This window comes from Plodia interpunctella, chromosome 4 (genome assembly GCF_027563975.2).
Source record: "Plodia interpunctella isolate USDA-ARS_2022_Savannah chromosome 4, ilPloInte3.2, whole genome shotgun sequence".
Taxonomy (NCBI): Eukaryota; Metazoa; Arthropoda; class Insecta; order Lepidoptera; family Pyralidae; genus Plodia; species Plodia interpunctella.
Genome location: NC_071297.1, coordinates 4,003,034 through 4,019,201, shown reverse-complemented (window position 1 = coordinate 4,019,201; position 16,168 = coordinate 4,003,034). Strand labels below are relative to the sequence as shown.

At 35.8% G+C, this 16,168-nt stretch overlaps 1 protein-coding gene across 1 annotated transcript in view; it reads right to left on the bottom strand.

Moving 5' to 3' along the window:
- Nucleotides 1-16,168, bottom strand: part of LOC128669141 (uncharacterized protein) — a 26,571-nt gene extending 10,403 nt beyond the window's left edge. The window contains exon 1 of the mRNA XM_053743678.1: nt 16,031-16,168. Coding sequence (XP_053599653.1) covers nt 16,031-16,065 — 35 coding nt within the window. The 5' untranslated portion in view covers nt 16,066-16,168. The remainder of the gene's footprint in view (nt 1-16,030) is intronic.

The window sequence follows — 16,168 nt, the reverse complement described above, 5'->3', positions numbered from 1 at the left end:
GAAAAAAGTTGTTCACTCTCACACGAGGCTAATGTGAGTTGTTCGCGTATTTCTCTATTTGTCCCCCCGTACCGCCCTAACTTGCACTTACATACACCGTGACTGGCGGGACTACTTTGTTACTTATACATACTTTTTGCTTTAGTTTTGGACACTAAAGTGCATCGTCATGCCAAGAATTGTTTTTACTTAGTACGATATTATAATTGTCCACTTAAAATATTCTCTTTATATATTACGTCTTTCTTCAGCTTATATTTTTATCATATTGGATATCTAAAGGCATCTGACTTTATAACAGATTGTTATCAAATAAATATTGATAACTATTTTGAAATAAGTCATTATAGAACTTTATAACTATGTCGAACATAATTCCTCCTCCAAAACATATTCGTCCAATGTAATATGAAACCCAAAGAACTGAAGCGCGGTAAAGCCGCTTTCAAAACATGTAAAAAAGCTTTTCAAGTCAATAGAAAGGGGCTATTATCTAGACAAATGAGCGAGCATGCTGGACTGAGCTAATTTTCATTAATGCCACGAGCAGCCCCGCCATTCTGCACATTGCTTTTATCATTCACGCCGCGTCCATAAACTTGACTGGCATGCAGAAATGATCAATTATACCATTTAATTAAAGTGAATTAGTTACTCTACCATTTGGAACACCCAATTTTGGCGAAGTTACGGTAGTTTATGTATAACCTAGCCGAGTAGAAGAGATGATCTGAGAGGCGACATTGATTCCGTATTTAATACAGCCCCTTACGAAGTTCTTATATAGTGGCTTTCAGCTAGATAGCGAGTTAATTTCTGAATATAAGTTTCATATGTATAAGTAAAAAAATACACTAGAATATATAGAAATAAATATGGTAAAAAGAGGTTTTAATTCGTAATTAATTGAAATAAAGGCGTTCGATTGATTTCACAGCGCGCGATGAGGAAAATTTGAAGTTATCTCGTTAAAAAAGTACTTTTGGACACCTTCTGATATCTCTGCGACTTTTCTCATCAATCAATGAATGGTTTTATTGGTTTTGGCTGACTATCAGGAAGCTATACATTTGTTCTTTAATTAATGCTTCGTCATTTCTTCGTTGTTATATCGTCATTCTGAGTAGATGTAGCAGAAATTAACCTCTAATTTAATAATTTGGCTGTAGGTGTGTACCTATAGACTAATTATTATATATTAGGAATCTAGACTCTACTAGGTTCTAACCTAGAAAACATTACACTACTGTAGTAAAACAAATATTTTTTCATCTCGTAATTTATATACCTATTACGAGAGACAATAAAAAAAAACAAAGAAACATTACATTACATTTTATTTCTTAGTTTATTTTCTAAACTAACAAAAGGAACCTTTTGTTAGTTTAGAACATTACACTCATATTTTCAGCAGTCTTGTAATTAAGCCCTGTAAAGTAACATGGTCAGCCGACTCACTGTCGGCCAGCAATCGCACCCACAATGAGAAATTGTGATGCATTGAGCGTACGGTCCGAGCGATTTATTTACGGTAGCCATTAGTTTGGTAAGTGACGCTAACGTGATGGGAGCCTTTCGGTAATTACTTATTGAATCCTGTACTCTTGCGGTATTATGATTTCTTATATATTATTTTAGCATTTACGATCGCTGAATATGTTTTACAAAAGAAATAGGGTACTTTTTTATCATTTGGGCACAGAACCGTAAAAAACACAAATAAGAGCTACGAGGTACTGCGCGCGCAAACGAATGGTACGTGTTACTTGCTACGAAAAAAATAGTATGAGCTGCTACGACAACGCATGCTACGCGTTGCTTGCTACGAAATAAATGCTACGAGCTTCTACGAAAATGAATATATTACGCGTTGCTTGCTATGAACATTAAAATGAGTGTAATAATTCACTACTGATGATGTTTTGTACAAGCTAGTTATTTCAAAACAGCTTCTAAAATCTTTTATATGGCTATAGTTGTTTTTCATATTCATTAAGTCTGTTAAACATACATCATTTTTAGAAGAATTGAAAAGCGCTGTCCGTTAAGGTTGACCTTCAATCATTTACTTTCTTTTGTGGTGATGACAAAGTGATTGTGCGGCGTCATCGAGCCCGAGGGCCCTCGCTCGAGGACACTCTCGTCACAAATTGTGCCAAATTGTCAACTTCGATCTCACTCCTGATACAGAGATGGTGGAATTCTGATACTTGCCAAGTCAAAGTGAACTGTGCGTTAATTATTGCGTGTGTTAATCTTGATGATAATAACTAAATCTAGTATTTTTTTAAGGTTTAGTTTGAAAGTAAATAATATAATCGAATGTCAAAGAGTATTACGGTGTTTACGTCTTACATGTATTAGTATTTTTCTTTTTACAAATAATGTAAAAAAAATATTTATGTACTAGTTTTACGAAAGTGGATATAGTACATTATCTTAGCTTCACATACCCTTTCGTAGTTATAATTATCCACTTTTAATAAAATTACATTACTGAAGAAAAAAGGCATGCCAACCATTAATAATTTGCCTGTGCCAACATTATCACAGAGCCAATTAAATTTGTCTTATACCTAAACCCTTCGTCATTAATTATGCGCTGCAAGGGTTTATGTTTTTATAATTTTCTTCGAGAGGCTGCGGTCTACCCTAATTTACCCTATTGTCACATCGTTTTCTTGTAAATAACTTATATTCTATAATTTATATTCATTTAATTCTGAATTATTAAACAGAAAAGGCATTGGAAAAGAGTATGTAAGTTTAAAAAACAATAATTAAAAATTAAATATCAATCCAAGTACCGATTCATATCATCAATAAGTGGCAAGTTAATGCCACAGCATATTAGAACATCGTAAATGAACATCAAAACGTTGCTGATTAAGAATATGATGTTTATGGCTTGGAGGTTAGGATTTTCATGTGAAAGAGCACGAGGGTCTGTCAGGACAAAGATGTGACCCAGCAGCACCACCCCGCTCGGGATGGGCGGCGTTATGTCGTATATCTGCTCCAACAGGTATCCCGTCGCCATTATCAAGTGGCCAACGTACGGCAGATACTGTGTCAACTGGTCAACGGACAGCATCATCTGACTGAGGCATCATGAGCATCGTTTACTGAGCCTTGAGCGTAGACCTCAATTCTTTGTATTCCCCGCATAGAGACAATATATTTGCTATAAGGAAAAAATGATTTATTCTGAAGTCCCGTCTGCATTGGTTAACATAGAAGACGTCTTCAGCAAACGTGCAAATGTCAGATAGCATTGCGAGAAAGTGTCCGCATAAAATAAAAATATTCCCAACGAGGCACGGACTCGATTCTTCACACATCACTTTTCCAAAAAAGTATCCGACTAGAATCAATAAACTGCCAATTAATGACAAGTAAAAATCAGCTGTTGACATGCAAAAGTTGGTCACAGTTGAATAATTGGAGTCTCCTTGAGAATGATAATATGTAAGCCATTTTGGAATGCAGGTCTTCATTTTTACCGGATTTCCATAGCTTGAAGAGGAGTAATTGTAGAATAAGATAAAGTATATGTTTTTGAAGCGTAGGTAATCTTTTTACTTATGTATTTCTGAATTGTCCATAAAGTCACTTCGATCTTTAGAAGTATATTTTAAAGATGTAAACTATTGTTTAGTTTTATACATCTTTTATATATTTCATTTCTACATTTTCTTCGTCAATATTTTATATTTTTTGTTGATTGTTTACTTCATTTTTCAATTCTATGTCTCCATAGTTCAGACAATTAGTGACGTGACATATTTGATGCGTGACTTATTCTTTTTTTTTTCTTTAGTGATAACAAGTCGAAGAGAATATCTTCTAAATATTATTTTACTTGTATTTCTGGCTATATGACAAGTAATGAATCGGTGCTTTGGTTGTGGTGTTCAGCTCGTTGGCGTTAATGTACCCAGGGTTTTAATCATCTACTGTGTAGCTAGCACACTGGCTAACTATTCATTTCTGTAGTGTGTAGTGTGACGGCCGTTAGATGGCGGCAATCGTTAAGACATGTCGCATAAAAAGATAGAGCTTGTAGACCATGTCATAAATATAAATATTGAGAAGAACAAAGCCTTACTTGTGTCTTTCATCTCTTATTGCAGAAAAAGTTTATACTTGTTGCCAGAAACAAGCAACAATTATTATCTAATTTGCGTCGTAAAGTTTGCACGATTGGTTCCTCAAGATGCTCAATTTTTCTTTGCAAAGCAGCTAATCATTACAGGAACGTTTGTGGCGTTGGGGATGGAGACATTTGTTTTGTGAGGAGAAGGGTTATTCCTTAGGGAAAGGAGTGCCCTGACGACCGCAGTTTCATATAATAAAATGGTACGCACAGATGTGTAAGGGCCGCACAAAAATAAATTAGGCATATTTCAGACTTAAGTGTCCATCGAGATGCGTACAATTTATTTCAGTAGTATATATTTTTGTTTTGTTTTTTAAGTTGGTGGAAAAAAAATTGTGGTAACAAAAATAAAAATTTTTGCATTAAAAAAACACTAAGTGACGAAAGAAGAAAGATTGCACTGATTTCTTGTATTTTTTTTTGAGAAAAATCATAAAGCAGATTTTGTTCAGACGATCCTGTTCCGAAACTTTTACATGAATTGTACAATACTGGAAAAATGAAATATTTTTAAATCTAAAAATAACTCATAACTAACAATTCATGCTTACTTGAATGTATAGCGGCGGTAAGTAAACATAGTTTCGGTTTCGTAATTAATACTGATGCGCGCAAACAACTGTTTGCTGCTCAAACAAATTTCTGATGGGAACTGCATTATTTTAACATCAGTGCTGTGTACTCACACAATTGATCGTGTACAAGTACCAAACTAATACAATTATCGTTTTTGGGTAAGTTAATGGAAGGTTCCGTTTGGATTGCACTATTTTCTTTATTTGTTGTGTAAAAAAGAAAACAAGCAAACAAACAAACAAGGAAATGAAAAATATGTGAATCCAAAAATTTCCTGAAAAATATTTCAATATCAATGAGGGTTTCGTTCGGAGGTGATTTATTAATTATATTACACACACATTACTACTTAGGTACTTATTGACATAACATACAAAAACATAAATATTATTATATAAACGTAATGTTACAAAATTTGGACCATTATTATTATAATGCATGCTGCTTCAACGTAATTGCAACATTTTCAATTTCGCCTATTTCCAAGAGCGGGCGAAGCGGGGTGATATTCATTACGAGAAAAATGCATCATTTTCTTGTAAGGCGAGACAACTTCCTAATTTCCAGCTAGCTTGGCGACTAAGCAACCAAGCTGGCCGCTCTAGTGCCTATCAAGAACCAAATCATCAAAAGTATTTAACTATCTATCCTTGTTAGAGTGAAATAAAATGTAAAATAAACACGTGAACGCAATGTCCTCAATTTATTTTTATAATTGATCGTATATTTCTTGGATCTAAGTTTTAATTTTAGGTACCTGTAAGTTATTTTTTCTTTTGATAATACATTACGATTGATAATAGATAAAGAAATTAACGATTTTATCTATAAATCATCGTGCACAAAGCCCCAGCAAGTATCTAGTTATAATATAAAAGTACATTTATTATCTATTTGTTACTCCCCTCACAATATGTACTTTAGTGTAACTACATATTTACAGACACCCAAACTATAGGAAATGTGTTTTTGGCAATAAGTCGCCGGGGCATCCGGACCCGGCCACATAATGAGAGGAAATGCAAACAAATTGTGCCCGGAGTCTGTTTGCTCTTGCAGAGAATACTCATAAAAATGGTTGAGACCTCTTTTCATGCATGTCCGATCCACGTACTCGGCCTGCCTTAAGTATAAGTTATAATGTTATATGCTACGTTAAATGAGTATTTGAAGCCGTCGTAAAATGGGGACAACAACTAGGAAGCTACGTTTTGTTATCATTCTTGACGGCATCAAGCACTTGGGCTTGGCTTTGGAGACCAGTTGGGTTCCAACGCTCTGTCACAAAGAAAGTAACTGGGAAAATGCTAAGATAAGAAAGGGACTGTACATACAGTATAATATACAGGTATATTAATTTGAAATCGATCTGTGTTAATACGTTCAACCAGTCACTAGATATCAAGCGTTATTGTCGAAGATGTAGAGATGAAAAATAATATTTCTGTGTCGAACCTCAAAATCCTTCATAGTATGTAACTCTTCATATTATTTCCAGCTTACAGGAATCAAACCCGAGGTAAAAGCTATTCGATTATACAATTTAAATGAAAAAGCCATATTTTGCTGGGTTGCTAGTTAAGTGATAATGAATGGAAGTGGCCGTTGACATTGAGGGTGATCTCCTCGGTCGATAGTTGGCACCCCGTCAAGTCCGCCTGCCCTTGCACATGGCTCTCGGGAGACGAGATGATGCGTCATTCGTGTCATTGATTCTGAGATACTTGCTTAATATTATGAGAAAACATCGGAAAAGTCTTTTACTTATCTCTAGGCCTTTAATATAAATGTAACCTAGAGATAGTTAAAACCTTAGCGAATTCTAAAGGACTGCTAAATTGTATCTCGCCTACTGTCTGGCAGCCGGCATGTGCCTGAAAATTAATCTAATCAGTTTAACTTTTATGTCTTTGTTTTATTGAATTACGGAAAATACTTATCACTAACGTAGAGTATATTTTCTACCCCTTCTCAACACCAAGTGTATTATCGTCACAAAATGTATTCAAGAATCAAGTGAACATTCGATTTATGGCGTACTATATATCTTTCGAGGAAATTTGTCTGAGCGTCATCATGCCCATGTCGGGCAGACACTCAAAGGACACTCGTAAATTTCAATATTCTTAAATGTATAGGGTCGAAACTCTTGAAAGGTCCTTTCTATAGAAGTTCTCGGGTGCGATAAGCACGTAGGGGATGCGATATTTTCTGTTAACGTCCTTTCACGTGAGTGGAGAGATAGCGCTGCAAAGACGAGATTTTATTGGATTTGTATACAACGCAAGTGAAGATCTCCTTTACTTAAATGCGGTGACAGTCGAGTGGTGAGTTAAACCAACAATTTGCCTTTAGTTGGGCTCAGATTCGAATCTTACTGAGAAAACCCCTGTTCACTGTTTATAACAACCGTTTAGGCAAATCTTATAAAATCTGGCATGACTACACGATGTAAGTACACTTGAATAAAAAAGTCTGTGATCATGTAAAATAAATAGGACATTTTGTTATTTGTTAGCACGAGAAAATAATAAAATGTCAGTCAAGTTGATTGTAACACAATCTCTTCTGCAATCTGCGGATGATGAATTACCGTGTAATCCTTCTGGGTAAAAATCACAATATTTTGTTTTTTATTATACAAATCTTACATTTGTGGTTAGAGATAAAAGGTAACGAGTTTTTTTAAAACGGCAATCCTAAGGCTCTTTTGAAAGTCTCAATGTTCTTCAATAATAGGCAAGGAGGTTGTTGAGTTTGTTGCTCAATCGCAACAGGTAGTATAAGCATACAAATACTGCAGCGAAATATTTTAAATCTGAATATGGTATTCAAATATAATTTAGAATAGTAAATAACTTTATTTATAAAAAAAAACGAATTATCTTTTTTGTATATTGTAGCTCATGTAATAAATAATTTAATTAGTTTTGTGAACAAATGCAATATTATTTTCAAGAACAAACACACTTGAAAAAAATATAGACGAATTTTATGTTACAACAGAAAATAATGTCATTATTTAATAACAATAAGTTATCCAGGAATTATATGCAAAGCTATCTATGAGTACATTCGACTTCTACTATCTACGTTTCTGGTGAACGGAAATCCTGTAGTTACGTACAACCCTCCGCTGTAAGTGTGTCAGCCGCACCTGGTGTGTATGTGGCTTAAATTGATGAAGTAGGGTGAAGTGCGCCTTGTGTGGACGCGGCATATTTGTGTGTCGCACATGTTACTCTATGGCATGGCGACGCCAAATTTATGCTGATTCTGTTCGATAGATTTAATTGAATATCCATTGAATTGATTTTAATTAACTAGACTAACTATCTTTATCTATTTAGGTAGATCTTGATAATCGCTCCCGTTTATCGTACCTTCACACGCAAGATAGCTAGAGAACTAGGGTTAGACTAGGGACATATTAGTACCCCCCGACGGGTTCCCATCTTGTCGCGATGGTGGGGCTTAGTAACCGGGGGGCCTGATCTGACACAACCAGCCACCCCGGTGAACCAAGAGGAACCCAAGGCCCAGAGACTTTGGTGGGTGCTCTGGGCCTGGTGGACGGTCCCTTAGGTAGTACTGCCATTGGCTGGTGACCCGCCACCAGCCTTTGGATGTGGAAACTAGAGGGGACCAGAGGTGGGGTCGCGGGGGTTTGTCTTCCGCGACCACAGCGCGGCCGTGGCGCTGAACACGGTGCGGTGGGGCCGCAGGGGAAGAGGAGAGTCGGTATGTCTCTCGAAGATCCCCCTGTCCTCTGCGGCCGAAGGGTGGCTGCCTCTGTATCGGGTGCAAAGTGTGGGTGTCACCTTGCCTATCACCTCTTGCGCTCGTACAGAGGCAGACTTGGGTGCCCTGTGGCACCCTAGATTTTGTGTGTGTCCTGTGTGTGTTGTGACTGCTCCCCCCGTCAGCTTTCTGACTGGTGTGCGGAGTGGGCTTGATGGTCCGCGCCACGCTCGCGTGGCGTAAGGGGCGGGTGGTTAGCACATGTGCTTGCTGCCCGCCCAGGTCGGGGCCGAAAGGCCGGCCGGGGGGGCGTCGCGGTGAAATGCCTAGCGACCCCGTGACGTCCCCCATAACGGCAGCGTGAAAACGCCCCAGGGGTTTAGTGAGTAGGCTGGGCCGACTAGCGGCCCAGGAGTCCCACACTCAGTGCGTGACAAGCATTCCCCTGGGTAAACAAAAAAAAAGGGACATATTAGTAACTCAGGTAATAAAATCTATCGACTAGATGTAAGAAACCAGAAATACATTACTGTAGAACTACGTGTTGCGGTAGGTTTTGGCTGAAGTAAACTTAAGCTGCGATCTAGAACTTCAATTAAAAACTATGTAGGTACATATATAATAAGTTCCCCTAGAGTTTACAAAAGCATGCAGCATAACGGCGATGCATTGTTTAGGTCTCTATATATAATATATATAGTATATATCATCTTTAAATCGCTAGTCCGTGTCTAAACTTTAAACATGTGATGTCGAACTAAGTTTCTATACGGCAGGAATTGGATTCACCTAATCTGGTTGGATCCTATCCGCGCCGAACCGACATTTGACAAATTGTGTGACCTAATTTCGGAAATTTTCACCTGATACCAATTTCAAAGTAATTAAAATTCTAATTTATATCAACTTTTTAATGAGGGTGCCAGTTGGACTCTTATTTTTTATAAAATTCAGTAAGATTATTTAACAGTTTTCATATTTTCATGAGTTGAATATATTGCTTCTTGCTTGATTATTTAGGTCAACGGGAGATACCGTAAAAATCAATACATATAATAAAATTGAAGAAAGGTCAAATTTGTACATTGGATATTTTTTTAAAATTCTTCATGGAATATACTTAGTTACTGATATAGACGACGAAAATATAGTTTTGGAAATTTTTGTCTGTCTGCCTGTCTGAACGCGCATCACTCGAAATGTACTGGACCGATTTGCTTGAAATTTGGTATGTAGGTACCTTATATGCCGGGTTAACATCTTAGATACATTTCATTCCGGTAAATGGTCAGGTTCCCGTAGGATAATTGAAAAACTAATTATGAATCAATAATGCCTCAGAATCCCGGGTTTAACATCCTTTAGACATTTCATCCCGGAAAATGAGAAGGATCCTGTAGGAAAATCAGATATATTTCATCCCGGTAAATGGTCAGGTTCCCGTAGGATAATTGAAAAACTAATTACGAATCAAAAATTCCTCGGAATCCCGGGTTAACATCTTCTAGACATTTCATCCTGGAAAATGAGGGGGGTCCTGTAGGAAAATAAAAATAACAATCCACGGAGCCGACTTACTTTAAAATTTTGTAGAAAGGTGTAAACAGAATATAAACAAATTGTTTTTATCGATTAAAGTCTGATATAGATATAATGGGCGCAGTATATATCAATATAAAACTCTTCCGTTACTGAGTGACTGACTAACTGACTGAAATAGACCCTACAACATTTTAAAGTCTACTAAGAAATAAAGCTCCTCGTTCAAAGAAATATATCAGTTACAGGTGGTAAAGGTTAAATTCATATTGTTTTCGTAACAGCAGCCATACCTAACCACAAACGATGGAAAATTTGTCATGTTATTGAGATCCTTACATAAGTACCGATATCGTGACAATGGTGAATTACAGCTTATGTAAGTATTAAACCATATCGTCTCACTTTCCTTAAGTATGATGTGTAAGTGAATGGCCTTCTTCGGGTAAGTATGACCATCGTAATTTATGACGGCGATATGTTTGGGTAGGTCTCGATAATGTTATTTTCCGATCTATCATTGCGGGCCCCGTGTCTCCGGATAGGACAATGAACGATGGATGAGATAAGCAAGTTTTTCGGCGCCAAACTTCTACGCTCCACTACTTCTGTAGGTAGTATTAAGTTAGCAACTAAAAAAACACGTTATCTTTACGTAGTGTTTTCTTCACTGTGATGTAATAGTAGTACCATAAACCGGTCTTCTTTTTTAAATTCAGGATTCGTGTAATCATCATATCGAGTGTGTATGCTAACACTGGTGTCAGATATTATTCAAGTCGCCACTGTCAACCAGTTTGCAGGTTTCTTTACGATGTTTTCTTTCACCAGAAGCAAGTGGTGGTCTATGAAAACTACAATATATTCGTATACCAATCAGATTCATATATTGTAAATATATTAATATACAAACTCATATGGCACGAGTAGGATACGAACCTGAGATCTTTTGATCCACAGGCGGGCGTCTTAACAATATACACCACCACCGCTTCAAATTTATTTCAAATGTTTAAATTTTAATGTCTATTTATTATCTTGTTGTTTGTTTGTCCTTATTCTCGATAGCCTAATTGTAGCGGACCCTGGACTTCGATTTTCAGATGAGACTGAGCCTCCTCGTCCGACAAACCACACGCCAAAATGTAGGTTGTCAACCTGTTGACATTATTTAATTATCACCAATGGGTTACCGAAAGGGGATCCGTCCTTTATTTGCCATTTCGGGCGGGACCAATCTGTTACGCAAGTAATACAGATGTAATGAGCTGCTCAAAGTTGATTTTTCGTTGAGGACTTCTTTTAGCAGAAAGAAAGTAAGTTTAAAACAAGCCCTCACCCTCCGCACTCCGGATCGGTCCAAAAAACCTAAATAAACGATGGAAGCAAACGTAATGTAATATTAATAGACAAGCACTCTCTTTAGTATTTTTCTCTTATTTCTTTAGTATTCTTTCTCTTTTTTAGGTGTTTTATCCTACACCTTTATCTATACTACCTTACATGTCAGTCCAAACATATTATCCTACAAGTACACTAAATTAATAAAGCCTGCGCAACAGTTCAGATGTTAGTATCCATTGAACATACAAACAATTATTAAAAGCTACTACTGTTCTTAATATAACTAACATTATATCAAAAACAATATTATATAAAGTATTCGTAATAAAAACAGTAGGAAAGCTATCACCGGGTTTTGGTTTTTGTGGCTGAGGTGGAAATCGGGAAGCGCTTAGCAAGAAAATCCTTATCCTTACATATTATAAAACAAAGTTCTGTCGGTCTGTTTTTGAGAAACTGAAATACTTCTGCATGGATTTTCATGCAGTTTTCACCAAAAGATTGTGTGATTTTTGAGGAAGGTATAGGTGTATAATTTATTGTTTTTAGCCGAGCGAAGCCGGGACTGACCGCTAGTATATTATAAAATGTACATATTTACATATTTTCTCACAAATTGTTAAGCGTAAAAGTAGCATACAAGGCGAATGATTTAAATACAAATGGCTGACTCCGACAAACAGCTGAACTCCATGCAAACAATCAGCGGGAAGTTACATGGCCTTAATAAACTCATAATTATGTTTACATTCAACTTATCGGCTTCATCATTTGCCATTTGTCTATGTATCAGTATTCATAACAGATTCGACAGTCAATATTATTTCTATTTAAAAAGTCACTTTTCACGTTTAGATTTAGATGTGGTCAACACCTTTATTTGGATAATTTCTTCCAGATGATTTCTCCTATGATGGATGGAGGATGACAAAGACCGCGCGAAGTGGAAAAGAAAATGTAAGGGGCACTGAGCTCCATAAATATCGGGAAAATGCTCAACTATGAGAAAGACATATAAAACGTGGCAATGCTCCCAGCCCTCTGGGTACACCTCCTCGTGGCAATGACCTGCGGGAAATTTAATTTTATTTTGTTTGAAGTATAAGTTTAATTTTAATTCTATTTCATTTATTTTAATTGCTCTTAATTTTATTTATTTCGTTTTAATTAGTGCAATTATTACATTGTATTTGGGTAATAAAATGTTTAAATATTTATAAAACTAGTATTAAGTATAATGTGTAAATGACATTTTGACGGGTCTATCCTTCCTGAATCCTGAAGTTGACTTGGGTGCGTGACCTCCTTTATATATTAGTTTCTACATATGTGCCGAACTGCCTGAATATGACAACCTGTCAACTCAAAATATACTTGTAGCCAACAGGCTAGTGTTAGTTATATTGCAACAGCAAATATAATGAAAACTGCAATAGCAAATTCTACAATGGTTTCTTTCGGAGCTGTGACGCCCCGAAATACCGGGTTCGCGTAAAAATCAACACTCGTTAGGGATGCTATTATTGCCTTACAGCTGTTAAGGTATGTAACTCTCAGTCGCCTCGTACGACATCCAAGGGAGGATTTAGAGTGGTTTTATTCCAGGGCGCGACCACACGCCACCGTCATTGATCTACTTAAGTGGAGATAATTTTCGAGTTATGAATTACTTTAAGGCAAAAAGTCATTTTATAAAACTCTCGTATTTGCATATTTATTTTACAACTTTTAGAAGTTCGATTTTTTTTACTCATACTTCTATCCCCAGTCGTCTGGGAAATTTGATGGAGGCAGGCTTTGAAATTATTGATATCAGATTATGTGAATGATCCATTTTTGTGTAAGACTTCAGTGAAGGGAAGTATTATGAGAAGATGGACGACATGTATTGTATATTATAATACCCTATATTGATGCATACAATACCGTAAAGAAGTTTGAATACAAATGAAGATTCAGCAGATAAAATATTATAGAATGGAATAACGATGTTTTTGAATAGTTTACGGAATTTATGAATGAAATTAAGCTGGAATGAACAAAATACTGTTTGAAATACACATTCGGCCGGCGACCGTTTGATATTTTAAGACAAGGTTTAACCAGTCCTAACGTTGAATTTGAATCAGCGCGTGATCGCTGTTATATCCTAAACTAGGATTAGTTGTGTACTAATATAATTGCGGTAGGTTGTATGAAATAAGATCTATTGTGGAGTTGTCCATTTCCTTGTAACGAAATAGATAATAATGTAATCTGTTTCATAAATATTATTCAAGGGAAAAATATTTTTTTTCATATATATATATAATTATTAAAGTAAATTTATTAAAATTGTATTTTTTTGAAAATCGGTTATTATCCTCAACATAATTACTAAGTTACAAACACTATACTATGAGTGTAGAAGTGTAGATATTCTTAAAAATAAATACCAAAAAATATAATATAACATTATTACTATAGGTTTACAAAAGTCTGAAATTAGTGTACAGATAGCGTTGCTATAACTTTCTCAAATTAGTAATTAAGCTTGTTTCCGGCTAATGAGTACTTGGAATTTTCCACAATAGTTAGCGATACCTTTACTGATTGTTTTGGCGTTATGTGTATAACGCCAAACTTTATGTTTGCAGCTATTGTCAAATCTTATTCAAAATTCCAGGAAATCTATTTTTAAACTTCTTCCTACCCTCATCTTATCCCACTTCATGGGGTCGCCACAGCATGTCAGCCCCTTTCTCGGCCCCATGTTGACAGTATGGTCTATTTATAAACGAATAATGTAAAATTTAGGCTACAGACGACGAAACACCAATACACCAAAGATATTGCATTTTTGTTAAAAAAAAACTTGTGATTTTCTCGAAATATTTACATCGAACGTGATATACAATGCGTGCGTTAAAGATAAATTACAAAGCGAAACCGAAATACGAGACAATATTTACTTGGATCACATGAAATAAGGAGATATCCAATCAGTGGTGAACTTGTCGGAATTCTCACAAAACCGATTAAGTATATCCTGTTCATCCACAAAGGCGTAATTAAAAGTTTATCTTGGTGTGAGGTGAATGGCATCCGAGAAGTGTTCTCAGATATTTATCCTTTGTCTTGGCATTAAATGTAAAGCGTTTTAAGATGGATGGGTGTAGGACAAGTACCAACCCGGTACCCTCACTCGCACTCACACACAAAACACGCTATGGTCAAGAGGATGGATTGATTTATATGACGTATTATGGCAATAAACGACACGTATTCAGCCACATGAGTGAATAAATGCTATATTAAAACTTTTGAAAAAATATTTACTTAAACTATAACGATCAAAATGAAAAACAGTTGCGGAGTTCTTAAGTAACATCCTGGAAATATTTGTGATTTGATGTGGCTTGCGGTTTCCATCCTAAAATATAATATATCTAAACTATGTTTGATTAGTAGCTTTATGATTATTAAGTACATTTCAACATGGTTCCCGTCGGGGGTGGCGGTCAATATTGCTATTGGACGTTTACTTCCATAGAATGTTAGATAGGAATGATTATCAGAAGTTATCAATCTACCTAGATCAAACTACTAAGTTTACATGGTTTATATAAGATATTGACTCCATAACCTATAAATATGATTATTATAATATAAAAGAACGTTCCTTTTGCGTTATAATTTACGCATCCGTGTATAAAGTCGATCGGTCATATTTATCAAGCCTTTTCATGTTAACAGCCAAAATTGTTAATTACTCCCAGGGCAGACACGTTTTCACGAAATATCATATAACCTTTCAATTAATACGCACTTTTCGTGCTCATTCATAGTATAATACTTTATTAATTAAAATAAAGAAATTTATATTTTTAATAAAGGCATTAGTTATAGGTAGGTTTAAGTTAATAAAATTATCTTTTCTTGATTTTTTCTGTAATATAAGAAAACTATAAAACTTTTCTAAAACTTTTTAATGATTTAATATTCTCTATACTGCATTGTTACTTTGTGAACGAGAGGAAACAATTTAAAAAAAACCACCATGTAAGCATCTTCAAACAAAACAACTTATAGTTCAACGAATATTTGTGAAAAAGCGGATACTGGACTCCGACACATGAGGAAGGAACCGGAAAACTGGAGAGTAAGGGGCAAATGAGAGAGGGAGAGAGATTTCAAAGAGTATATATTTATTGATTGTATTTTTGAATACTTGTCGTTTGGTAATGTTGACTTCCATTCCGCGACATTTGTACTTCTCACCGTAAAGTGCAAAAAACAATTGGATGAGATTCAGTTATGGAGTAAGCCCGCGACACTGACGAGGGTCCTTCGTTAGGACACAATTTAAATCCTCACGTCTACTGCGACACTTCTGTTTCTTTTCCTCAATCATCTTTGACAATATCGTTATATAAATTCAATAAGCCAAATTATATTTAGATAACAATTGTAATTTATCTTTGGGGAACAAACGTGACTGTATAATTTAATATTTTTGAAAATATTGCCTCTATCATAAATACGTAACAAATTCTATCGTGTATGTTTAAGATTTTTTTTTCTTAAGAGTATATAGATATCTAAAGCGTTTCCGAATACTAATATCTTGAATACATAACAAATGGTTTGTAAACAAACAGTTTGTTAGTTAATTGCGCAAAGAGTACTCACCCAAAGAATATAGCGAGGAAACTTGTCGGCCTCATAGTTTTATTGGCAATGTTGTATCATAATAAGTTGTTACCGGTATCGCGCAGTTTCCGCGGATACTTGCGCGGCTGTGGCGCCGCTGTCGGCGACCGGCGAAGA